The sequence below is a fragment of the Salvelinus alpinus genome, chromosome 2 (assembly GCF_045679555.1).
Source record: "Salvelinus alpinus chromosome 2, SLU_Salpinus.1, whole genome shotgun sequence".
NCBI classification, from domain to species: Eukaryota; Metazoa; Chordata; class Actinopteri; order Salmoniformes; family Salmonidae; genus Salvelinus; species Salvelinus alpinus.
This window is the reverse complement of record NC_092087.1, coordinates 90854424-90881115: the sequence shown is the minus strand read 5'-3', so window position 1 is coordinate 90881115 and position 26692 is coordinate 90854424. Positions and strand designations below refer to the sequence as shown.

General features: G+C 44.9%; 1 protein-coding gene across 3 annotated transcripts in view; it reads right to left on the bottom strand.

Moving 5' to 3' along the window:
• The window catches only part of LOC139568209 (uncharacterized), a 57237-nt gene that overhangs the window by 21769 nt on the left and 8776 nt on the right, over positions 1–26692 (bottom strand). For all 3 annotated transcript variants that reach the window (XM_071389952.1, XM_071389953.1, XM_071389951.1), the window contains exon 4: positions 12552–12644. In XM_071389952.1, coding sequence (XP_071246053.1) covers positions 12552–12644 — 93 coding nt within the window. The remainder of the gene's footprint in view (positions 1–12551; positions 12645–26692) is intronic.

Sequence of the window (26692 nt, the reverse complement as noted above, 5' to 3'; positions counted from 1 at the left end):
TGTAGTAGTGTAGTAGTGTAGTGGTGTAGTGGTGTAGTAGTGTAGTAGTGTAGTGGTGTAGTGGTGTAGTAGTGGTGGTGTAGTAGTGTCGTAGTGTAGTGGTGTGGTGGTGTAGTGGTGTAGTGGTGTAGTGGTGTAGTAGTGTAGTGGTGTAGTGGTGTAGTAGTGGTGGTGTAGTAGTGTAGTAGTGTAGTGGTGTGGTGGTGTAGTAGTGTAGTGGTGTAGTGGTGTAGTGGTGTAGTAGTGTAGTGGTGTAGTAGTGTAGTGGTGTGGTAGTGTAGTGGTGTAGTGGTGGTGTAGTAGTGTAGTGGTGTAGTGGTGTAGTGGTGTAATGGTGTAGTGGTGTAGTGGTGTAGTGGTGTCGTGGTGTCGTGGTGTAGTGCTGTAGTGGTGTAGTAGTGTAGTGGTGTAGTGGTGGTGGGGTAGTAGTGTAGTAGTGTAGTGGTGTAGTAGTGTAGTGTAGTGGTGTAGTGGTGGTGATGTAGTAGTGTAGTAGTGTAGTGGTGTAGTAGTGTAGTAGTGTAGTGGTGTAGTAGTGTAGTGTAGTGGTGTAGTGGTGGTGGTGTAGTAGTGTAGTAGTGTAGTGGTGTAGTAGTGTAGTAGTGTAGTGGTGTAGTGGTGTAGTAGTGGTGGTGTAGTAGTGTAGTAGTGTAGTGGTGTAGTGGTGTAGTAGTGTAGTGGTGTAGTAGTGTAGTAGTGTAGTGGTGTAGTGGTGTAGTAGTGTAGTGGTGTAGTAGTGTAGTAGTGTAGTGGTGTAGTGGTGTAGTAGTGGTGGTGTAGTAGTGTCGTAGTGTAGTGGTGTGGTGGTGTAGTGGTGTAGTGGTGTAGTGGTGTAGTAGTGTAGTGGTGTAGTGGTGTAGTAGTGGTGGTGTAGTAGTGTAGTAGTGTAGTGGTGTGGTGGTGTAGTAGTGTAGTGGTGTAGTGGTGTAGTGGTGTAGTGGTGTAGTAGTGTAGTGGTGTAGTAGTGTAGTGGTGTGGTAGTGTAGTGGTGTAGTGGTGGTGTAGTAGTGTAGTGGTGTAGTGGTGTAGTGGTGTAATGGTGTAGTGGTGTAGTAGTGTAGTAGTGTAGTAGTGGGGTGGTGTAGTGGTGTAGTGGTGTAGTAGTGTTGTAGTGTTGTAGTGTTGTAGTGTAGTGGTGTAGTGGTGTAGTGGTGTAGTGGTGTAGTGGTGTAGTTGTGTAGTAGTGTAGTAGTGTAGTGGTGTAGTGGTGTAGTAGTGTAGTAGTGTAGTGGTGTAGTGGTGGTGTAGTTGTATAGTGGTGTAGTGGTGTAGTAGTGCAGTAGTGTAGTGGTGTAGTAGTGTAGTAGTGTAGTGGTGTAGTGGTGTAGTGGTGTAGTAGTGTAGTAGTGTAGTAGTGTAGTAGTGTAGTAGTGTAGTAGTGGTGTAGTAGTGTAGTGGTGTAGTGGTGTAGTGGTGTAGTAGTGTAGTAGTGTAGTAATGTAGTGGTGTATTGGTGTAGTGGTGTAGTGGTGTAGTAGTGCAGTGGTGTAGTGGTGTAGTGGTGTAGTAGTGTAGCGTAGTGGTGTAGTGGTGTAGTAGTGTAGTGGTGTAGTGGTGTAGTGGTGGTGTAGTGGTGTAGTTGTGTAGTGGTGTAGTAGTGTAGTAGTGTAGTAGTGTAGTAGTGTAGTAGTGTAGTGGTGTAGTAGTGCAGTAGTGTAGTGGTGTAGTAGTGTAGTGGTGTAGTAGTGTAGTGGTGTAGAGGTGTAGTAGTGTAGTGGTGTAGTAGTGTAGTGTAGCGTAGTGGTGTAGTGGTGTAGTGGTGTAGTGGTGTAGTGGTGTAGTAGTGTAGTGTAGCGTAGTGGTGTAGTGATGTAGTGGTGTAGTGGTGTAGTAGTGTAGTGGTGTAGTAGTGTAGTAGTGTAGTGGTGTAGTGGTATAGTGGTGTAGTGGTGTAGTAGTGTAGTAGTGTAGTAGTGTAGTGGTGTAGTGGTGTAGTGGTGTAGTAGTGTAGTAGTGTAGTAGTGTAGTGGTGTAGTGGTGTAGTAGTGTAGTGGTGTAGTCGTGTAGTGTAGTAGTGGTGTAGTAGTGTAGTGGTGTGGTGGTGTAGTAGTGTAGTGGTGTAGTAGTGTAGTAGTGGTGTAGTGGTGTAGTGGTGTAGTAGTGTAGTAGTGTAGTGGTGTAGTAGTGTAGTGGTGTAGTCGTGTAGTAGTGTAGTAGTGTAGTGGTGTAGTAGTGTAGTGGTGTATTGGTGTAGTGGTGTAGTAGTGTAGTGGTGTAGTGGTGTAGTAGTGGTGGTGTAGTAGTGTAGTAGTGTAGTGGTGTGGTGGTGTAGTAGTGTAGTGGTGTAGTAGTGTAGTAGTGTAGTGGTGTAGTAGTGTAGTGGTGTAGTTGTGTAGTAGTGTAGTGGTGTAGTAGTGTAGTGGTGTGGTGGTGTAGTGGTGTAGTGGTGGTGTAGTAGTGTAGTGGTGTAGTAGTGTAGTAGTGTAGTAGTGTAGTGGTGTAGTAGCGTAGTGGTGTAGTAGTGTAGTAGTGAAGTGGTGTAGTAGTGTAGTGGTGTGGTGGTGTAGTGGTGCAGTGGTGGTGTAGTTGTGTAGTGGTGTAGTGGTGTAGTAGTGTAGTAGTGTAGTGGTGTAGTAGTGTAGTAGTGTAGTTGTGTAGTAGTGTAGTGGTGTGGTGGTGTAGTGGTGTAGTGGTGGTGTAGTAGTGTAGTAGTGTAGTGGTGTAGTGGTGGTGTAGTAGCGTAGTTGTATAGTGGTGTAGTAGTGTAGTAGTGTAGTGGTGTAGTAGTGTAGTGGTGTAGTGGTGTAGTAGTGTAGTGGTGTAGTGGTGTAGTAGTGCAGTAGTGTAGTGGTGTAGTGGTGTAGTGTAGTGTAGTGGTGTAGTGGTGTAGTAGTGTAGTGGTGTAGTAGTGTAGTGGTGTAGTAGTGTAGTAGTGTAGTGGTGTAGTGGTGTAGTGGTGCAGTAGTGTAGTGGTGTAGTGGTGTAGTGGTGTAGTAGTGTAATGGTGTAGTGGTGTAGTAGTGTAGTGGTGTAGTGGTGTAGTGGTGTAGTGGTGTAGTAGTGTAGTGGTGTAGTGGTGTAGTGGTGTAGTAGTGTAGTAGTGTAGTAGTGGGGTGGTGTAGTGGTGTAGTGGTGTAGTAGTGTTGTAGTGTTGTAGTGTTGTAGTGTAGTGGTGTAGTGGTGTAGTGGTGTAGTGGTGTAGTTGTGTAGTAGTGTAGTGGTGTAGTGGTGTAGTAGTGGTGGTGTAGTAGTGTAGTAGTGTAGTGGTGTAGTGGTGTAGTAGTGTAGTAGTGTAGTAGTGTAGTGGTGTAGTGGTGTAGTGGTGTAGTAGTGTAGTAGTGTAGTGGTGGTGTAGTTGTATAGTGGTGTAGTGGTGTAGTAGTGCAGTAGTGTAGTGGTGTAGTAGTGTAGTAGTGTAGTGGTGTAGTGGTGTAGTGGTGTAGTAGTGTAGTAGTGTAGTAGTGGTGTAGTGGTGTAGTGGTGTAGTGGTGTAGTAGTGTAGTGGTGTATTGGTGTAGTGGTGTAGTGGTGTAGTGGTGTAGTAGTGCAGTGGTGTAGTGGTGTAGTGGTGTAGTGGTGTAGTAGTGTAGCGTAGTGGTGTAGTGGTGTAGTAGTGTAGTGGTGTAGTGGTGTAGTGGTGGTGTAGTGGTGTAGTTGTGTAGTGGTGTAGTGGTGTAGTAGTGTAGTAGTGTAGTAGTGTAGTAGTGTAGTAGTGTAGTGGTGTAGTAGTGCAGTAGTGTAGTGGTGTAGTAGTGTAGTGGTGTAGTAGTGTAGTGGTGTAGAGGTGTAGTGGTGTAGTAGTGTAGTGGTGTAGTAGTGTAGTGTAGCGTAGTGGTGTAGTGGTGTAGTGGTGTAGTGGTGTAGTGGTGTAGTGGTGTAGTAGTGTAGTGTAGCGTAGTGGTGTAGTGGTGTAGTGGTGTAGTGGTGTAGTAGTGTAGTGGTGTAGTAGTGTAGTAGTGTAGTGGTGTAGTGGTATAGTGGTTTAGTGGTGTAGTAGTGTAGTAGTGTAGTAGTGTAGTGGTGTAGTGGTGTAGTAGTGTAGTAGTGTAGTGGTGTAGTAATGTAGTGGTGTAGTGGTGTAGTAGTGTAGTAGTGTAGTGGTGTAGTAGTGTAGTAGTGTAGTGGTGTAGTAGTGTAGTGGTGTAGTAGTGTAATGGTGTAGTGGTGTAGTGGTGTAGTAGTGTAGTAGTGTAGTGGTGTAGTAGTGTAGTAGTGTAGTAGTGTAGTGGTGTAGTAGTGTAGTGGTGTAGTGGTGTAGTGGTGTAGTAGTGTAGTGGTGTAGTAGTGTAGTGGTGTAGTGGTGTAGTAGTGTGGTAGTGTAGTGGTGTAGTAGTGTAGTTGTGTAGTGGTGTAGTAGTGTAGTAGTGTAGTAGTGTAGTGGTGTAGTAGTGTAGTGGTGTAGTGGTGTAGTAGTGTGGTAGTGTAGTGGTGTAGTGGTGTAGTGGTGTAGTGGTGGTGTAGTGGTGTAGTGTAGTGGTGTAGTAGTGTAGTGGTGTCGTAGTGTAGTGGTGCAATATTGTAGTGGTGTAGTAATGTAGTGGTGTAGTAGTGTAGTGTAGCGTAGTGGTGTAGTGGTGTAGTAGTGTAGTAGTGTAGTGTAGCGTAGTGGTGTAGTGGTGTAGTGGTGTAGTAGTGTAGTGGTGTAGTGGTGTAGTGGTGTAGTGGTGTAGTAGTGTAGTGGTGTAGTGGTGTAGTGGTGTAGTAGTGTAGTGGTGTAGTAGTGTAATGGTGTAGTGGTGTAGTGGTGTAGTGGTGTAGTAGTGTAGTGGTGTAGTAGTGTAGTGGTGTAGTAGTGTAGTAGTGTAGTAGTGTAGTAGTGTAGTGGTGTAGTGGTGTAGTGGTGGTGTAGTGGTGTAGTGGTGTAGTTGTGTAGTAGTGTAGTGGTGTAGTGGTGTAGTGGTGTAGTGGTGTAGTAGTGTAGTAGTGTAGTAGCGTAGTGGCGTAGTAGTGTAGTAGTGTAGTAGTGTAGTGGTGTAGTAGTGTAATGGTGTAGTAGTGTAGTGGTGTAGTGGTGTAGTAGTGTAGTGGTGTAGTAGCGTAGTGGTGTAGTAGTGTAGTAGTGAAGTGGTGTAGTAGTGTAGTGGTGTGGTGGTGTAGTGGTGCAGTGGTGGTGTAGTTGTGTAGTGGTGTAGTGGTGTAGTAGTGTAGTAGTGTAGTGGTGTAGTAGTGTAGTAGTGTAGTTGTGTAGTAGTGTAGTGGTGTGGTGGTGTAGTGGTGTAGTGGTGGTGTAGTAGTGTAGTAGTGTAGTGGTGTAGTGGTGGTGTAGTAGCGTAGTTGTATAGTGGTGTAGTAGTGTAGTAGTGTAGTGGTGTAGTAGTGTAGTGGTGTAGTGGTGTAGTAGTGTAGTGGTGTAGTGGTGTAGTAGTGCAGTAGTGTAGTGGTGTAGTGGTGTAGTGTAGTGTAGTGGTGTAGTGGTGTAGTAGTGTAGTGGTGTAGTAGTGTAGTGGTGTAGTAGTGTAGTAGTGTAGTGGTGTAGTGGTGTAGTGGTGCAGTAGTGTAGTGGTGTAATGGTGTAGTGGTGTAGTAGTGTAATGGTGTAGTGGTGTAGTAGTGTATTGGTGTAGTGGTGTAGTGGTGTAGTGGTGTAGTAGTGTAGTGGTGTAATGGTGTAGTGGTGTAGTAGTGTAGTAGTGTAGTAGTGGGGTGGTGTAGTGGTGTAGTGGTGTAGTAGTGTTGTAGTGTTGTAGTGTTGTAGTGTAGTGGTGTAGTGGTGTAGTGGTGTAGTGGTGTCGTTGTGTAGTAGTGTAGTGGTGTAGTGGTGTAGTAGTGGTGGTGTAGTAGTGTAGTAGTGTAGTGTTGTAGTGGTGTAGTAGTGTAGTAGTGTAGTAGTGTAGTAGTGTAGTGGTGTAGTGGTGTAGTGGTGTAGTAGTGTAGTGGTGTAGTGGTGGTGTAGTTGTATAGTGGTGTAGTGGTGTAGTAGTGCAGTAGTGTAGTGGTGTAGTGGTGTAGTGGTGTAGTGGTGTAGTAGTGTAGTAGTGTAGTAGTGGTGTAGTGGTGTAGTGGTGTAGTGGTGTAGTAGTGTAGTGGTGTATTGGTGTAGTGGTGTAGTGGTGTAGTGGTGTAGTAGTGCAGTGGTGTAGTGGTGTAGTGGTGTAGTGGTGTAGTAGTGTAGCGTAGTGGTGTAGTGGTGTAGTAGTGTAGTGGTGTAGTGGTGTAGTGGTGGTGTAGTGGTGTAGTTGTGTAGTGGTGTAGTAGTGTAGTAGTGTAGTAGTGTAGTAGTGTAGTAGTGTAGTAGTGTAGTGGTGTAGTAGTGCAGTAGTGTAGTGGTGTAGTAGTGTAGTGGTGTAGTAGTGTAGTGGTGTAGAGGTGTAGTGGTGTAGTAGTGTAGTGGTGTAGTAGTGTAGTGTAGCGTAGTGGTGTAGTGGTGTAGTGGTGTAGTGGTGTAGTGGTGTAGTAGTGTAGCGTAGTGGTGTAGTGGTGTAGTGGTGTAGTGGTGTAGTAGTGTAGTGGTGTAGTAGTGTAGTAGTGTAGTGGTGTAGTGGTATAGTGGTTTAGTGGTGTAGTAGTGTAGTAGTGTAGTAGTGTAGTGGTGTAGTGGTGTAGTAGTGTAGTAGTGTAGTGGTGTAGTAATGTAGTGGTGTAGTGGTGTAGTAGTGTAGTAGTGTAGTGGTGTAGTAGTGTAGTAGTGTAGTAGTGTAGTGGTGTAGTAGTGTAGTGGTGTAGTAGTGTAATGGTGTAGTGGTGTAGTGGTGTAGTAGTGTAGTAGTGTAGTGGTGTAGTAGTGTAGTGGTGTAGTGGTGTAGTGGTGTAGTAGTGTAGTGGTGTAGTAGTGTAGTGGTGTAGTGGTGTAGTAGTGTGGTAGTGTAGTGGTGTAGTAGTGTAGTTGTGTAGTGGTGTAGTAGTGTAGTAGTGTAGTAGTGTAGTGGTGTAGTAGTGTAGTGGTGTAGTGGTGTAGTAGTGTGGTAGTGTAGTGGTGTAGTGGTGTAGTGGTGTAGTGGTGGTGTAGTGGTGTAGTGTAGTGGTGTAGTAGTGTAGTGGTGTCGTAGTGTAGTGGTGCAATATTGTAGTGGTGTAGTAATGTAGTGGTGTAGTAGTGTAGTGTAGCGTAGTGGTGTAGTGGTGTAGTAGTGTAGTAGTGTAGTGTAGCGTAGTGGTGTAGTGGTGTAGTGGTGTAGTAGTGTAGTGGTGTAGTGGTGTAGTGGTGTAGTGGTGTAGTAGTGTAGTGGTGTAGTGGTGTAGTGGTGTAGTAGTGTAGTGGTGTAGTAGTGTAATGGTGTAGTGGTGTAGTGGTGTAGTGGTGTAGTAGTGTAGTGGTGTAGTGGTGTAGTAGTGTAGTGGTGTAGTAGTGTAGTAGTGTAGTAGTGTAGTGGTGTAGTGGTGTAGTGGTGGTGTAGTGGTGTAGTGGTGTAGTTGTGTAGTAGTGTAGTGGTGTAGTGGTGTAGTGGTGTAGTGGTGTAGTAGTGTAGTAGTGTAGTAGTGTAGTAGCGTAGTGGCGTAGTAGTGTAGTAGTGTAGTAGTGTAGTGGTGTAGTAGTGTAATGGTGTAGTAGTGTAGTGGTGTAGTGGTGTAGTAGTGTAGTGGTGTAGTAGTGTAGTGGTGTAGTGGTGTAGTAGTGTGGTAGTGTAGTGGTGTAGTAGTGTAGTGGTGTAGTAGTGTAGTAGTGTAGTGGTGTAGTATTGTAGTGGTGTAGTAGTGTAGTGGTGTAGTGGTGTAGTAGTGTAGTGGTGTAGTGGTGTAGTGGTGTAGTGGTGTAGTGGTGGTGTAGTGGTGTAGTGGTGTAGTTGTGTAGTGGTGTAGTAGTGTAGTAGTGTAGTAATGCAGTAGTGTAGTTTGTAGTAGTGCAGTAGTGTAGTGTGTAGTAGTGTAGTGTAGCGTAGTGGTGTAGTGGTGTAGTGGTGTAGTGGTGTAGTAGTGTAGTGGTGTAGTAGTGTAGTAGTGTAGTGGTGTAGTAGTGTAGTAGTGTAGTAGTGTAGTAGTGTAGTGGTGTAGTGGTGGTGTAGTTGTGTAGTAGTGTAGTGGTGTAGTAGTGTAGTAGTGTAGTGGTGTAGTAGTGTAGTGGTGTAGTGGTGTATTAGTGTAGTGGTGTAGTGGTGTAGTAGTGCAGTAGTGTAGTGGTGTAGTGGTGTAGTGGTGTAGTAGTGTAGTAGTGTAGTGGTGTAGTAGTGTAGTGGTGTAGTAGTGTAGTGGTGTAGTAGTGTAGTGGTGTAGTAGTGTAATGGTGTAGTAGTGTAGTGGTGTAGTAGTGTAGTGGTGTAGTAGTGGTGTAGTAGTGTAGTAGTGTAGTGGTGTAGTAGTGTAGTAGTGTAGTGGTGTAGTAGTGGTGTAGCAGTGTAGCAGTGTATTAGTGTAGTGGTGTAGTAGTGTAGTGGTGTAGTAGTGTAGTGGTGTAGTGGTGTAGTGGTGTAGTGGTGTAGTAGTGTAGTGGTGTAGTGGTGTAGTGGTGTAGTAGTGTAGTAGTGTAGTGGTGTAGTAGTGGTGTAGTGGTTTAGTGGTGTAGTGGTGTAGTAGTGTAGTGGTGTAGTGGTGTAGTGGTGTAGTGGTGTAGTAGTGTAGTAGTGTAGCTGTGTAGCAGTGTAGTAGTGTAGTAGTGTAGTGGTGTAGTAATGTAGTGGTGTAGTGGTGTAGTGGTGTAGTGGTGTAGTGGTGTAGTAGTGTAGTGGTGTAGTTGTGTAGTGGTGTAGTTGTGTAGTAGTGTAGTGGTGTAGTGGTGTAGTAGTGTAGTAGGGCCTGGATCAGTTGGTAAACTCGAATTTTGGCCAAAATGTCCCAAACGGCCTGCGACATGTACTCTGAATGACCTAAAATGATACATCTTCCACAGTAGTAGTGTAGTAGTGTAGTCTAATAAACTGTACTCTACTCCTTGTATTAGTGTTAAAAGGGGTTCAGTGACAGTACTGGTACTGCATAATATACTGTAGTCTAATAAACTGTACTCTACCCCTTGTATTAGTGTTAAAAGGGGTTTAGTGACAGTACTGGTACTGCATAATATACTGTAGTCTAATAAGCTCTACTCTACTCCTTGTATTAGTGTGAAAAGGGGTTTTGTTACAGTACTGGTACTGCATAATATACTGTAGTCTAATAAACTGTACTCTACCCCTTGTTTTAGTGTTAAAAGGGGTTTAGTGACAGTACTGGTTCTGTGTAATTGTCACGCCCTGGCCTTAGTATTCTTTGTTTTATTTATTATTTTAGTTAGGTCAGGGTGTGACATGGGGAGTGTATGTGTTTTTGTAGTGTCTAGGGTGGTTGTAAGGTTTAGGGGGTTTATTAGAGTAGTTGGGTTTATGTTTAGTATAGGTATCTAGCTGTGTCTATGGTTGTGTGTAGTTGTCTAGGGAAGTCTATGGTTGCCTGAATGGGTTCTCAATTAGAGACAGCTGGTTATTGTTGTCTCTGATTGGGAGCCATATTTAAGGTAACCATAGGCTTTAGCTGTTTGTGGGTTATTGTCTATGTCGATGTTCTATGTTGCTTGTAGGCACTAGTTCATGTTTAGCTTCACGTTCGTCTGTTTTGTTATTTTGTAAAGTGGTTTCGTTTGGTGTTCGTTCTCTTCAAATAAAAGGAAGATGACTTACTTTCCACGCGCTGCATGTTGGTCCTCACTCTCTACTATAGACGATAGTGACAGAATAACCCACCAATGCGGGATCAAGCAGCGCGAAAAGCGGCAACAGGAGCAGCGCAAGGAGGAATGGAAATGGGAGCGTAATCTGGACTACACTACGTGGGAGGAGATCGACAGGTGGGCGATCGACCCAGGGCGAGTGCCGGAGCCAGCCTGGGATTCTCTGGAGCAGTGTGAGGAGGGATACCGGCGAATGGAGGCAGCACGACGACGCGGTAGGAAGCCTGTGAGTCAGCCCAAAAAAATTCTTGGGGGGGGGCTTAGCGGTAGTGGGCCGAGGGCAGGTAGGAGACCTGCGCCCACTTCACAGGCTAACCGTGGAGAGCGGGAGTACGGGCGAACACCGTGTTACGCAGTAGAGCACACGGTGTCTCCTGTACGTGTTCATAGCCCGGTGCGGGTTATTCCACCTCCCCGCACTGGTAGGGCTAGATTGGGCATTGAGCCAGGTGCCATGATGCCGGCTCAACGCGTCTGGTCTCCAGTGCGTCTTCTCGGGCCGGCATACATGGCACCAGCCTTACGCATGGTGTCCCCGGTTCGCCTACATAGCCCGGTGCGGGTTATTCCACCTCCCCGCACTGGTCGGGCGACGGGGAGCATTCAACCAGGTAAGGTTGGGCAGGCTCGGTGTTCAAGGGAACCAGTACGCCTGCACGGTCCGGTATTTCCGGCACCACGCACCAGGCCTACAGTGCGCCTCATCCGGCCAGAGCCATCCGTCTCCCCAGCGCCATCTGAGCCATCCGTCTCCCCAGCGCCATCTGAGCCATCCGTCTCCCCAGCGCCATCTGAGCCATCCGTCTCTCCAGCGCCATCTGAGCCATCCGTCTCCCCAGCGCCGTCTGTGTCATCCGTCTGCCCAGAGCCATTAGAGCCGCCCGTCTGTCCCGAGCCGTCAGAGCCGTTAGTCAGTCAGGAGCCGCTAGAGCCATTCGTCAGTCAGGATCTGCCAGAGCCGCCAACCAGACAGGATCTGCCAGAGCCGCCAACCAGACAGGATCTGCCAGAGCCGTCAGCCAGCCGTGAGCAGCCAGATCCGTCAGCCAGCCATGAGCAGCCAGATCCGTCAGCCAGCCATGAGCAGCCAGATCCGTCAGCCAGCCATGAGCAGCCAGATCCGTCAGCCAGCCATGAGCAGCCAGATCCGTCAGCCAGCCAGGAGCAGCCAGATCCGTCAGCCAGCCATGAGCAGCCAGATCCGTCAGCCAGCCATGAGCAGCCAGATCCGTCAGCCAGCCATGAGCCGTCCAGCCAGGATCCGCCAGAGCCGTCCAGCCAGGATCCGTCCCTCAGTCCGGAGCTGCCGTCCCTCAGTCCGGAGCTGCCGTCCCTCAGTCCGGAGCTGCCCCTTATCCTGGTGCTGCCCCTTATCCTGGTGCTGCCCCTTATCCTGGTGCTGCCCCTTATCCTGGTGCTGCCCCTTAGTCCGGTGCTGCCCCTTAGTCCGGTGCTGCCCCTTAGTCCGGTGCTGCCCCTTAGTCCGGTGCTGCCCCTTAGTCCGGTGCTGCCCCTTAATCCAGTGGGGTTAATGTGGAGGGTGGCCATTTGGAGGAGGCTACGTAAGCGGGTAGTGACTATGGTGGGGTGGGGACCACGACCTGTGCCGGAGCCGCCGCCGTGGAAGGAAGCCCACCCAGACCCTCCCCTAGACTATGTGCTGGTGCGCCCGGAGTTCGCACCTTAAGGGGGGGGGTTATGTCACGCCCTGGCCTTAGTATTCTTTGTTTTATTTATTATTTTAGTTAGGTCAGGGTGTGACATGGGGAGTGTATGTGTTTTTGTAGTGTCTAGGGTGGTTGTAAGGTTTAGGGGGTTTATTAGAGTGGTTGGGTTTATGTTTAGTATAGGTATCTAGCTGTGTCTATGGTTGTGTGTAGTTGTCTAGGGAAGTCTATGGTTGCCTGAATGGGTTCTCAATTAGAGACAGCTGGTTATTGTTGTCTCTGATTGGGAGCCATATTTAAGGTAACCATAGGCTTTAGCTGTTTGTGGGTAATTGTCTATGTCGATGTTCTATGTTGCTTGTAGGCACTAGTTCATGTTTAGCTTCACGTTCGTCTGTTTTGTTATTTTGTAAAGTGGTTTCGTTTGGTGTTCGTTCTCTTCAAATAAAAGGAAGATGACTTACTTTCCACGCGCTGCATGTTGGTCCTCACTCTCTACTATAGACGATCGTGACAGTAATTGATTGAAAGACAACTAATGAAGTCATGATGAAGCACTGAAGACTTCTTGATTTCAACAAGGTTATTGTTATATAAGAGAACAGTCTAGGGTTGTAACAGTGATACATTTGTCCATCAACTGTTAAAATCATGTTCAACACAACCAGTTACAACTGAAGTATCTGACCATCAATAGATTAAAGAAAAAGCCATTTGTGTTTTAACACAGTAGCAACATATCATCAGGTGCACTTTTGTTTTCATTTGGGGAAATATCATTTTCTAATATTTTATTTTTCAGTCCATTATATTGTTATTAGGCCTACAAAATACATGTGTTGACTTGGATTAGGCCATGGGAATTTAATATTGTCTGCTAGGCTGTGTATACCCTGCACTACACCCCTGTATGCCTGCGTGCACATACATACATACAGTACATACATACATACAGTACATACATACATACACACATACATAAACACATCCATACATACATACAGACATACATACATACATACATACACACATACATAAACACATCCATACATACATACAGACATACATAAACACATCCATACATACATACATACATACATACATACATACATACATACATACATACATACATACATACATACATACATACATACATACATACATACATACACAAACACATCCATACATACATACAGTACATACATACATACAGTACATACATACATACACACATACATAAACACATCCATCCATACATACATACATACATACATACATACATACATACATACATACATACATACATACATACAGACATACACACACACACACACATACATATATTTATTCATCTGAGAGTTACTCACTTGATGATTTCCTGTCTCTCCTCCATTTGTAGATCAGTAGCAGGATGAGTCCCACCACCAACACAGCCAGACTCACACACACCACGATGACCACTGGAGTACATGGAACGACAAATACAAGATAATAACATTCCTCTCAGACCCTGATCCTTCCTAAACTGGTAGGAAGACAGACATACAGACATATAGAGAGACATATAGAGAGACAGACATACAGACATATAGAGAGACAGACATACAGACAAATAGAGAGACATATAGAGAGACAGACATACAGACATATAGAGAGACAGACATACAGACAAATAGAGAGACAGACATACAGACATATAGAGAGACATATAGAGGGACATATAGAGAGACAGACATACAGACATATAGAGAGACAGACATACAGACATATAGAGAGACATATAGAGAGACAGACATACAGACATATAGAGAGACAGACATACAGACAAATAGAGAGACAGACATACAGACATATAGAGAGACATATAGAGAGACAGACATACAGACATATAGAGAGACAGACATACAGACATATAGAGAGACAGACATACAGACATATAGAGAGACATATAGAGAGACAGACATACAGACATATAGAGAGACAGACATACAGACATATAGAGAGACAGACATACAGACATATAGAGAGACAGACATACAGACATATAGAGAGACAGACATACAGACAAATAGAGAGACAGACATACAGACATATAGAGAGACATACATACAGACATATAGAGAGACATACATACAGACAAATAGAGAGACATATAGAGAGACAGACATACAGACAAATAGAGAGACAGACATACAGACATATAGAGAGACAGACATACAGACAAATAGAGAGACAGACATACAGACATATAGAGAGACATACATACAGACATATAGAGAGACATACATACAGACAAATAGAGGGACATATAGAGAGACAGACATACAGACAAATAGAGAGACATATAGAGAGACAGACATACAGACAAATAGAGAGACAGACATACAGACATATAGAGAGACATATAGAGAGACATATAGAGAGACAGACATACAGACATATAGAGAGACAGACATACAGACATATAGAGAGACAGACATACAGACAAATAGAGGGACATATAGAGAGACAGACATACAGACATATAGAGAGACAGACATACAGACATATAGAGGGACATATAGAGAGACAGACATACAGACATATAGAGAGACATATAGAGAGACAGACATACAGACATATAGAGAGACAGACATACAGACATATAGAGAGACATATAGAGAGACAGACATACAGACATATAGAGAGACAGACATACAGACAAATAGAGAGACATATAGAGAGACAGACAGACAAACATATATATATAGAGAGAGAGAGAGAGACCGAGAAAGAGAAAGCGAGAGAGAGAGAGAGAGAGAGAGACCGAGAAAGAGAAAGCGAGAGAGAGAGAGAGAGAGAGAGAGAGAGAAAGAGAAAGCGAGAGAGAGAGAGAGAGAGAGAGAGAGAGAGAGAAAGAGAAAGCGAGAGAGAGAGAGAGAGAGAGAGAGAGAGAGAGAGAGAAAGAGGGAGCGAGAAAGAGAGAGACAGAGGGAGAGAGAGACAGAAAAAAAAAAATATTACTCATGGGCGAAGGAGCAATGGCTCCTCTTGCAGCCAAATATGTGTTTGCCTGCCATAGCCTGAGGGACACTGAATAATAACATCTGCATAGTAAGCAGTAACTTACTTATTATGACTGTTATTGTTATTACTGTTATTGTTATTAGTATTATTATTGTTGTTTATCATTCCAAATAGTAATGGTATGGGTGGTAATGATAGCAGTTTAATGATGGTGGTGGTAGTGGTGCATTACACCATACATTACATTCGACTATTGACTGTTACCATTTTATTGTAACTATTTTTATATTTAATTTTGTATTATTATTTACTGCCATTCTATATTATTATTTGTCATTGTTTTAATTGTATTACAATGTATATTGTATACATTGTTGCTTTGGCAATATTGACACAATGTTTTTCATGCCAATAAAGCAGCTTGAATTTGAATTTGACAGAGGGAGCGAGAGAGAGAGACAGAGGGAGCGAGAGAGAGAGACAGAGGGAGCGAGAGAGAGAGACAGAGGGGGCGAGAGAGAGAGACAGAGGGAGCGAGAGAGAGAGACAGAGGGAGCGAGAGAGAGAGACAGAGGGAGCGAGAGAGAGAGACAGACGGAGCGAGAGAGAGAGAGAGGGAGCGAGAGAGAGAGACAGAGGGAAAGAGAGAGAGAGAGAGAGAGAGGGAGCGAGAGAGAGAGCGAGAGAGAGAGGGAGACAGAGGGAGCGAGAGATAGAGACAGAGGGAGAGAGAAAGAGAGAGACAGAGGGAAAGAGAGAAAGAGAGAGAGGGAGCGAGAGAGAGAGAGAGAGAGAGAAGAGAGAGAGAGAGAGAGAGAGAGAGAGAGAGAGAGAGAGAGACCAAGAAAGAGAGAGAGACAGAGAGAGAGAGAGACCAAGAAAGAGAGACAGAGGGAGCGAGAGAGAGACCGAGAAAGAGAGAGAGAGAGAGAGAGAGAGAGAGAGAGAGAGAGAGAGAGAGACAGAGAAAGAGAGACCGAGAGAGGGAGCGAGAAATAGAGGCAGAGTCAGAGAGAGAGAGAGACAGAGACAGAGACAGAGACAGAGAGAGACAGAGAGAGAGAGAGAAAGACAGAGAGAAAGAGAGACAGAGAGACAGAGGGGGCGAGAGAGAGACCGAGACAGAGACAGAGAGACAGAGAGAGAGAGAGAGAGAGAGAGAGAGAGAGAGAGAGAGGGAGCGAGAGAGAGAGACAGAGGGAGCGAGAGAGAGAGACAGAGGGAGCGAGAGAGAGAGACAGAGGGAGCGAGAGAGAGAGACAGACGGAGCGAGAGAGAGAGAGAGGGAGCGAGAGAGAGAGACAGAGGGAAAGATTAAGAGAGAGAGAGGGAGCGAGAGAGAGAGCGAGAGAGAGAGGGAAACAGAGGGAGCGAGAGAGAGAGACAGAGGGAGCGAGAGAGAGAGACAGAGGGAGCGAGAGAGAGAGACAGACGGAGCGAGAGAGAGAGAGAGGGAGCGAGAGAGAGAGACAGAGGGAAAGAGAGAGAGAGAGAGAGGGAGCGAGAGAGAGAGAGAGAGAGAGGGAGCGAGAGAGAGAGACAGAGGGAGCGAGGAACATTTTACATTTGGCTAGAAATTCAAAAGGAAATTATCTTAACAGAGAAAAATGTCCTCCTGTGTGCTACCTATATCCCCCCACTAGAATCCCCATACTTTAATGAAGACAGCTTCTCCATCCTGGAGGGGGAAATCAATCATTTCCAGGCCCAGGGACATGTATTAGTCTGTGGCGACCTAAATGCCAGAACTGGACAGGAACCTGACACCCTCAGCACACAGGGGGACAAACACCTACCTGGAGGTGACAGCATTCCCTCCCCCATATGCCCACCTAGGCACAACTATGACAACATAACCAACAAAAACGGGTCACAACTCCTGCAGCTCTGTCGCACGCTGGGTATGTACATAGTCAATGGTAGGCTTCGAGGGGACTCCTATGGTAGGTACACCTATAGCTCATCTCTTGGCAGTAGCACTGTAGACTACTTTATCACTGACCTCAACCCAGAGTCTCTCAGAGCGTTCACAGTCAGCCCACTGACACCCCTATCAGACCACAGCAAAATCACAGTCTACTTGAACAGAGCAATACTCAATCATGAGGCATCAAAGCCAAAGGAACTGAGTAACATTAAGAAATGCTATAGATGGAAGGAATGCAGTTTGGAAACCTACCAAAAAACAATTAGGCAACAGCAAATTCAATCCCTTTTAGACAACTTCCTGGGTAAAACGTTCCACTGCAATAGTGAAGGTGTAAACTTGGCAGTAGAAAATCTTAACAGTATTTTTGACCTCTCAGCTTCCCTATCAAATCTAAAAATCTCAAATAGAAAACCGAAGAAAATGAACAACAATGACAAATGGTTTGATAAAGAATGCAAAAATCTAAGAAATAAATTGAGAAACCTGTCCAACCAAAAACATAGAGACCCGGAAAACCTGAGTCTACGCCTTCACTATGGTGAATCACTAAAACAATACAGAAATACACTACGGAAAAAGAAGGAACAGCACGTCAGAAATCAGCTCAATGTAATTGAAGAATCCATAGACTCTAACCAATTCTGGGAAAATTGGAAAACACTAAACAAACAACAACACGAAGAATTATCTATCCAAAATGGAGATGTATGGGTAAACCACTTCTCCAATCTTTTTGGCTCTATAACAAAGAATAAAGAGCAAAAACATATACATGATCAAATACAAATCCTAGAATCAACTATTAAAGACTACCAGAACCCACTGGATTCTCCAATTACCTTGAATGAGTTACAGGACAAAATAAAAACCCTCCAACCCAAAAAGGCCTGTGGTGTTGATGGTATCCTTAATGAAATGATCAAATATACAGACAACAAATTCCAATTGGCTATATTAAAACTCTTTAACATCGTCCTTAGCTCTGGCATCTTCCCCAATATTTGGAACCAAGGACTGATCACCCCAATCCACAAAAGTGGAGACAAATTTGACCCCAATAACTACCGTGGAATATGCGTCAACAGTAACCTTGGGAAAATACTCTGCATTATCATTAACAGCAGACTCGTACATTTCCTCAATGAAAACAATGTACTGAGCAAATGTCAAATTGGCTTTTTACCAAATTACCGTACAACAGACCATGTATTCACCCTACACACCCTAATTGACAACCAAACAAACCAAAACAAAGGCAAAGTCTTCTCATGCTTTGTTGATTTCAAAAAAGCCTTCGACTCAATTTGGCATGAGGGTCTGCTATACAAATTGATGGAAAGTGGTGTTGGGGGTAAAACATACGACATTATAAAATCCATGTACACAAACAACAAGTGTGCGGTTAAAATTGGCAAAAGACACACACATTTCTTCTCACAGGGTCGTGGGGTGAGACAGGGATGCAGCTTAAGCCCCACCCTCTTCAACATATATATCAATGAATTGGCGCGGGCACTAGAACAGTCTGCAGCACCCGGTCTCACCCTACTAGAATCCGAAGTCAAATGTCTACTGTTTGCTGATGATCTGGTGCTTCTGTCACCAACCAAGGAGGGCCTACAACAGCACCTAGATCTTCTGCACAGATTCTGTCAGACCTGGGCCCTGACAGTAAATCTCAGTAAGACCAAAATAATGGTGTTCCAAAAAAGGTCCAGTCGCCAGGACCACAAATTCCATCTAGACACCGTTGCCCTAGAGCACACAAAAAACTATACATACCTCGGCCTAAACATCAGCACCACAGGTAGCTTCCACAGAGCTGTGAACGATCTGAGAGACAAGGCAAGAAGGGCATTCTATGCCATCAAAAGGAACATAAATTTCAACATACCAATTAGGATCTGGCTAAAAATACTTGAATCAGTCATAGAGCCCATTGCCCTTTATGGTTGTGAGGTCTGGGGTCCGCTCACCAACCAAGATTTCACAAAATGGGACAAACACCAAATTGAGACTCTGCATGCAGAATTCTGCAAAAATATCCTCCGTGTACAACGTAGAACACCAAATAATGCATGCAGAGCAGAATTAGGCCGATACCCACTAATTATCAAAATCCAGAAAAGAGCCGTTAAATTCTACAACCACCTAAAAGGAAGCGATTCCCAAACCTTCCATAACAAAGCCATCACCTACAGAGAGATGAACCTGGAGAAGAGTCCCCTAAGCAAGCTGGTCCTAGGGCTCTGTTCACAAACACAAACACACCCCACAGAGCCCCAGGACAACAGCACAATTAGACCCAACCAAATCATGAGAAAACAAAAAGATAATTACTTGACACATTGGAAAGAATTAACAAAAAAACAGAGCAAACTAGAATGCTATTTGGCCCTAAACAGAGAGTACACAGTGGCAGAATACCTGACCACTGTGACTGACCCAAACTTAAGGAAAGCTTTGACTATGTACAGACTCAGTGAGCATAGCCTTGCTATTGAGAAAGGCCGCCGTAGGCAGACATGGCTCTCAAGAGAAGACAGGCTATGTGCTCACTGCCCACAAAATGAGGTGGAAACTGAGCTGCACTTCCTAACCTCCTGCCCAATGTATGACCATATTAGAGAGACATATTTCCCTCAGATTACACAGATCCACAAAGAATTTGAAAACAAATCCAATTTTGATAAACTCCCATATCTACTGGGTGAAATTCCACAGTGTGCCATCACAGCAGCAAGATTTGTGACCTGTTGCCACAAGAAAAGGGCAACCAGTGAAGAACAAACACCATTGTAAATACAACCCATATTTATGCTTATTTATTTTAACTTGTGTGCTTTAACCATTTGTACATTGTTACAACACTGTATATATATAATATGACATTTGTAATGTCTTTCTTGTTTTGAAACTTCTGTATGTGTAATGTTTACTGTTAATTTGTATTGTTTATTTCACTTTTGTGTATTATCTACCTCACTTGCTTTGGCAATGTTAACACATGTTTCCCATGCCAATAAAGCCCCTTGAATTGAATTGAATTGAGAGAGAGAGAGAGGTCATGATCAGATGAGCTCCTGCATTTTTCAGCATTTTCTTTAAAAAATATAGGTTTAGAGTTAGATAAACTTGGATTTTTTGTCAGGAACACATACAGGATGCTACCCTCTACTACATAACCTTCACTTCAAATCAAAACTCAAAACCTACAACCTGATTTTGGACGGAATTACGGAATCACCTGAAAAGTTCACAACAACCAAGGTTTATAATTCTTTACAGCATATTCTCTGGAAAACAACAGAAACCTGAAAACACCACCCAACCTGGAACTGAGTGAGTAATGTTTAGTCTGAAACTATATTCTATTTCCAAAAGCCAAGAAGAAAAATACATGACATTACTTTATAAGGCCTGAATGGTAACATAATTCTTCCAAGCTTGATACAGCTTCAACTAGCACTGACGTGTCAAGTGAGAGGTGTCAAAGCACATTAGCCCAACAATGGCAGGAGAGTCGAATAGTCTACCCCAACCAAATGGAGAGGCCTTAGAAGCTGCCTCCCGCTGTTCAGAGGTAATTAAAATACATTACCCTGTGAGTGTTAAGAATGATAAGGCAAGAAAAGATCACAAAATGAAGCTCCTTATGGAAAATCAAGAGACACTTTTTGCTGACTATTACAAAAATGGGAACATCAGCAACCTTATCTTCCACACAAACCATCCTCTGGCATGGCACAGTGCTATATTAGCACACTACCCCTCTGTCAAGAGAGGGGGGGTTAACGAGGGGTGGAAACTCAGGATTCTTGACAACGAGGACGAGGAGTCAGCTAATATAAATCTATATAAGTCTGGAACAGTAATGGTACAGGGCAACCCCAAACAGTTTCAGCTGGACTTTCATCTAATCAAAGAACTAGCCCAGCAGGAGAAGCTCTCCCTTGATAAAGATACCCCCACCCCAAGTGGGTCAGACCAGACCTCCTCACCATATAACCCCACAGACGAGCAACCCTCAGCAAACAGTCAACCTCCCAGTACAGAGCACTCCTCCCTCATTGAAATGAAGGATACATTTACCCAGCTGGAGGTAAGGCAGGTGGAGCTGGAACAGCAGGTGATTACACTCCAGTCAGCACAGACCCATACAACAGTCCAGCACAACAACCCCTTAACCAGACCAGGAGAGCTGGAGGTGGAGAGAGACATATCTGCACTCTGTACAGTGGTGAGACAACTTCAACAGGAGAAAGAGCAGAAGCAGGAGCAGAACAAAGCACTAGAGGAGAGGATCAGACTGCTGGAGGAGAGGGAGAGGGGGATGGAGGAGAGGATCAGACTGCTGGAGGAGAGGTTGAGGGGGATGGCATGTGACAGAGAACAACCCACTAGGGAGGTGGCCATCCCCACAGAGACGCCAGCAGAACAGCCCACCTCAGCACCCGACAAAAGTCTCGACACCACAGCAGAACAGTCCACACCAGACCCTGACCATAGAGTCGACATCACAGCAGAACAGACAAAAGAAAAACCCCAAGCCCAGCAGCTCTCACCCCCTCTGAGCACCCCCCCTGTCAGCCACCCTGATAGCCCTCCTGACAACCCCCCCACACCCACTGAGGACAAACACAAGACACCGATTTTTCTCCTTATGGACTCAAATGGGAAATATATAGAAGTAAAAAAACTTTTTCCCAAACACAGTGTGTCTAAACTCTGGTGTCCAAACACCCAGTGCGCCCTAGACCTTCTGTCTGGGGACAAACTAGGCTCACCTAGCCACATAATAATACACACAGGCACAAACGACCTGAGAGCACAGCAGGAAAGGGTGGCCACAGCACTGAAGGGAGTGATTGAAAAAGCTTCTTCTACTTTCCCCAACGCACAAGTGGTTATCTCCACCCTGCTACCACGAAAAGACTTCCACCCTGCTACAATACAGCGGGTAAACGCAAGCATTTCCCGTGACTGTGCCTCAAAACCAAATGTTTTTCTGGCCCACCACTCCACCCTGGACTTGAACAGCCTCTATGACCAGGTCCACCTCTACAAGGCAGCAGTGCCCACCTTTGCCCGGACTCTAAAGGACATCGCTCTCAAACGAAGCCCCAACACTTCACACAGGAGCAACAGATCAATAGACACCCCACCCAGACCAGCGAGACACCCTCCAAGACCTCCAGGACCCCCCCCTAGACCTACACACCCCCCCCACATCAACCATGCCCACACCCAATTTAGGCCCCCTCAGATCAGACCCATGCCACTCCTGCCCACCCCATGCACCCCACCCCCGCAAAGAGGGCATCAACATGGAAGTCACACATACGCCCAGGTAGTGAGCGGGCAAACAGGCCCAACCCCCACTCTTACACTCGCCCAAGCCAACGGCATGTACCAGATGCTCAGCAGGCTCTGCTCACACTTACTGGCCTGAGGCCAAACCCCGACCAACAACATTGGACACTTTATGGAACAAAAAGCCTTCACTATATCATCCTGGAATATCCAAGGTCTGAGGTCATCTGCCTTTGGCCTAAAGAGCAGGAACCCGGACTTCACCAAAGAAATCGGTAATGCAGACATTGTCATCCTGCAAGAAACATGGTGTAGAGGAGACGGACCCACTGGTTGCCCTCTAGGTTACAGAGAGCTGGTAGTCCCATCCACCAAACTACCAGGTGTGAAACAGGGAAGGGACTCAGGGGGAATGCTAATTTGGTATAGAGCAGACCTAACTCACTCCATTAAATTAATCAAAACAGGAACATTTTACATTTGGCTTGAAATTCAAAAGGAAATTATCTTAACAGAGAAAAATGTCCTCCTGTGTGCTACCTATATCCCCCCACTAGAATCCCCATACTTTAATGAAGACAGCTTCTCCATCCTGGAGGGGGAAATCAATCATTTCCAGGCCCAGGGACATGTATTAGTCTGTGGCGACCTAAATGCCAGAACTGGACAGGAACCTGACACCCTCAGCACACAGGGGGACAAACACCTACCTGGAGGTGACAGCATTCCCTCCCCCATATGCCCACCTAGGCACAACTATGACAACATAACCAACAAAAACGGGTCACAACTCCTGCAGCTCTGTCGCACGCTGGGTATGTACATAGTCAATGGTAGGCTTCGAGGGGACTCCTATGGTAGGTACACCTATAGCTCATCTCTTGGCAGTAGCACTGTAGACTACTTTATCACTGACCTCAACCCAGAGTCTCTCAGAGCGTTCACAGTCAGCCCACTGACACCCCTATCAGACCACAGCAAAATCACAGTCTACTTGAACAGAGCAATACTCAATCATGAGGCATCAAAGCCAAAGGAACTGAGTAACATTAAGAAATGCTATAGATGGAAGGAATGCAGTTTGGAAACCTACCAAAAAACAATTAGGCAACAGCAAATTCAATCCCTTTTAGACAACTTCCTGGGTAAAACGTTCCACTGCAATAGTGAAGGTGTAAACTTGGCAGTAGAAAATCTTAACAGTATATTTGACCTCTCAGCTTCCCTATCAAATCTAAAAATCTCAAATAGAAAACCGAAGAAAATGAACAACAATGACAAATGGTTTGATAAAGAATGCAAAAATCTAAGAAATAAATTGAGAAACCTGTCCAACCAAAAACATAGAGACCCGGAAAACCTGAGTCTACGCCTTCACTATGGTGAATCACTAAAACAATACAGAAATACACTACGGAAAAAGAAGGAACAGCACGTCAGAAATCAGCTCAATGTAATTGAAGAATCCATAGACTCTAACCAATTCTGGGAAAATTGGAAAACACTAAACAAACAACAACACGAAGAATTATCTATCCAAAATGGAGATGTATGGGTAAACCACTTCTCCAATCTTTTTGGCTCTATAACAAAGAATAAAGAGCAAAAACATATACATGATCAAATACAAATCCTAGAATCAACCATTAAAGACTACCAGAACCCACTGGATTCTCCAATTACCTTGAATGAGTTACAGGACAAAATAAAAACCCTCCAACCCAAAAAGGCCTGTGGTGTTGATGGTATCCTTAATGAAATGATCAAATATACAGACAACAAATTCCAATTGGCTATATTAAAACTCTTTAACATCGTCCTTAGCTCTGGCATCTTCCCCAATATTTGGAACCAAGGACTGATCACCCCAATCCACAAAAGTGGAGACAAATTTGACCCCAATAACTACCGTGGAATATGCGTCAACAGTAACCTTGGGAAAATACTCTGCATTATCATTAACAGCAGACTCGTACATTTCCTCAATGAAAACAATGTACTGAGCAAATGTCAAATTGGCTTTTTACCAAATTACCGTACAACAGACCATGTATTCACCCTACACACCCTAATTGACAACCAAACAAACCAAAACAAAGGCAAAGTCTTCTCATGCTTTGTTGATTTCAAAAAAGCCTTCGACTCAATTTGGCATGAGGGTCTGCTATACAAATTGATGGAAAGTGGTGTTGGGGGTAAAACATACGACATCATAAAATCCATGTACACAAACAACAAGTGTGCGGTTAAAATTGGCAAAAAACACACACATTTCTTCACACAGGGTCGTGGGGTGAGACAGGGATGCAGCTTAAGCCCCACCCTCTTCAACATATATATCAACGAATTGGCGCGGGCACTAGAACAGTCTGCAGCACCCGGTCTCACCCTACTAGAATCCGAAGTCAAATGTCTACTGTTTGCTGATGATCACCAACCAAGGAGGGCCTACAGCAGCACCTAGATCTTCTGCACAGATTCTGTCAGACCTGGGCCCTGACAGTAAATCTCAGTAAGACCAAAATAATGGTGTTCCAAAAAAGGTCCAGTCGCCAGGACCACAAATTCCATCTAGACACCGTTGCCCTAGAGCACACAAAAAACTATACATACCTCGGCCTAAACATCAGCACCACAGGTAGCTTCCACAGAGCTGTGAACGATCTGAGAGACAAGGCAAGAAGGGCCTTCTATGCCATCAAAAGGAACATAAATTTCAACATACCAATTAGGATCTGGCTAAAAATACTTGAATCAGTCATAGAGCCCATTGCCCTTTATGGTTGTGAGGTCTGGGGTCCGCTCACCAACCAAGATTTCACAAAATGGGACAAACACCAAATTGAGACTCTGCATGCAGAATTCTGCAAAAATATCCTCCGTGTACAACGTAGAACACCAAATAATGCATGCAGAGCAGAATTAGGCCGATACCCACTAATTATCAAAATCCAGAAAAGAGCCGTTAAATTCTACAACCACCTAAAAGGAAGCGATTCCCAAACCTTCCATAACAAAGCCATCACCTACAGAGAGATGAACCTGGAGAAGAGTCCCCTAAGCAAGCTGGTCCTAGGGCTCTGTTCACAAACACAAACACACCCCACAGAGCCCCAGGACAACAGCACAATTAGACCCAACCAAATCATGAGAAAACAAAAAGATAATTACTTGACACATTGGAAAGAATTAACAAAAAAACAGAGCAAACTAGAATGCTATTTGGCCCTAAACAGAGAGTATACAGTGGCAGAATACCTGACCACTGTGACTGACCCAAACTTAAGGAAAGCTTTGACTATGTACAGACTCAGTGAGCATAGCCTTGCTATTGAGAAAGGCCGCCGTAGGCAGACATGGCTCTCAAGAGAAGACAGGCTATGTGCTCACTGCCCACAAAATGAGGTGGAAACTGAGCTGCACTTCCTAACCTCCTGCCCAATGTATGACCATATTAGAGAGACATATTTCCCTCAGATTACACAGATCCACAAAGAATTCGAAAACAAATCCAATTTTGATAAACTCCCATATCTACTGGGTGAAATTCCACAGTGTGCCATCACAGCAGCAAGATTTGTGACCTGTTGCCACAAGAAAAGGGCAACCAGTGAAGAACAAACACCATTGTAAATACAACCCATATTTATGTTTATTTATTTTAACTTGTGTGCTTTAACCATTTGTACATTGTTACAACACTGTATATATATAATATGACATTTGTCATGTCTTTATTGTTTTGAAACTTCTGTATGTGTAATGTTTACTGTTAATTTTTATTGTTTATTTCACTTTTGTATATTATCTACCTCACTTGCTTTGGCAATGTTAACACATGTTTCCCATGCCAATAAAGCCCCTTGAATTGAATTGAATTGAATTGAGAGAGAGAGAAGTCATGCAGAAGAACAGCTCCTGACTTGTTATAACTTTTTGGTTGTTAAGAGCGAGATTGACACGATTCAATTAGCAAAAAATGTATAGGTAATCAAATTGTACAACTGAAGATCAACAAAGGAGGAAAAAATTGACAGAGAGTGAGTTGAAAGACCAATCTTCATCGTGGTATCTAGCCAAATTCAAATCGGTCAGCTAGCTTACCGTCTAGCTCTAACTGTTTACTGGTGGTAACCATAGCAACATGGCCACTGAGGCAGCGCTAGCAGCGTTAGCAGCGACAGAAACTGAGAGACTTTCCCCACTTTTTTTTGAATACCCAGCAGAAATCAAATCAGAGAAAGGAAGAATCAATTTTAAACACAGAATTCTGAGGGAGAACCCAGAAACTTTGTTTGCCGACTGCTCACAAAACAGGACTGTTACAAACCTGTTATTTTACACAGACCACACTACTGCCTGGCATACAGCTGTAACCAGGCATTTCAGCTATACCACGAAGAAAGGTATCTGCAAGGGAAGGCAAATCCACATTTTTGAGGACAGTGATAAGGACCAGGAAAACAGGTTTCTGACGGTAAACGTGTATCAGAACGGTACTGTCATGGTCCAGGGCAGTGGGGCTGCACTCAGCTCTGTTGTGCAGGACTTCCCCACCCTAACGAAGATAGCGGAAAGCAACAAAGACAAGGACAGCACCCCGACCTCTCCCCTCACCTCAGGCACCCCAACAGCAGGACCATCCTCCCCCCTGCCTGCCTACAACCACCAGAGCCAAGACCCCACTACCATCAGCCTGTTGAGAGACAGGCTGGCAGTGATAGAGGTATGGGTTACTGAGCTGAAGGAGCAGCTCCCCAGCTACACCACCACCAGTCCAGACACAGAGCTTCTACAGGACCAGATCAACCAGTGCAGGACCCAGCTGAAGAACTCTGTCCAGGAGCTGAGAGAGAGCCTTACCACAGCGCTGGAGGAGGTAAAGGCCACCATGAGGAGAGAGCTGGTGCAGGTAAAGGAGGAGATGGCAAAGGAGTTGTCTGTCATTAAGAGGGTGCTACAGCACAGAGAACAGACTGTAGAGACTCATAGAGAGAAGCTGCAGCCCCTCACCACCCCTAACACCCCCACTGACCCACCTTTACCCACAACCCCCCCCCATACCGACAACACTTTACCCACACCCCCAGTCAACAAGGAGGCTCACATGGAGACACCTACTACAGAGAGAAGATCTCTGGCCCCCCCTGACACACCCCAACACACCCCTCCATGTACACAGGCCCTGTGTACTCCAGCCCCAGACCGTAAACGCACTAATCTGGTAAAACCTGCTGAGTTGACCATCCTCATTGACTC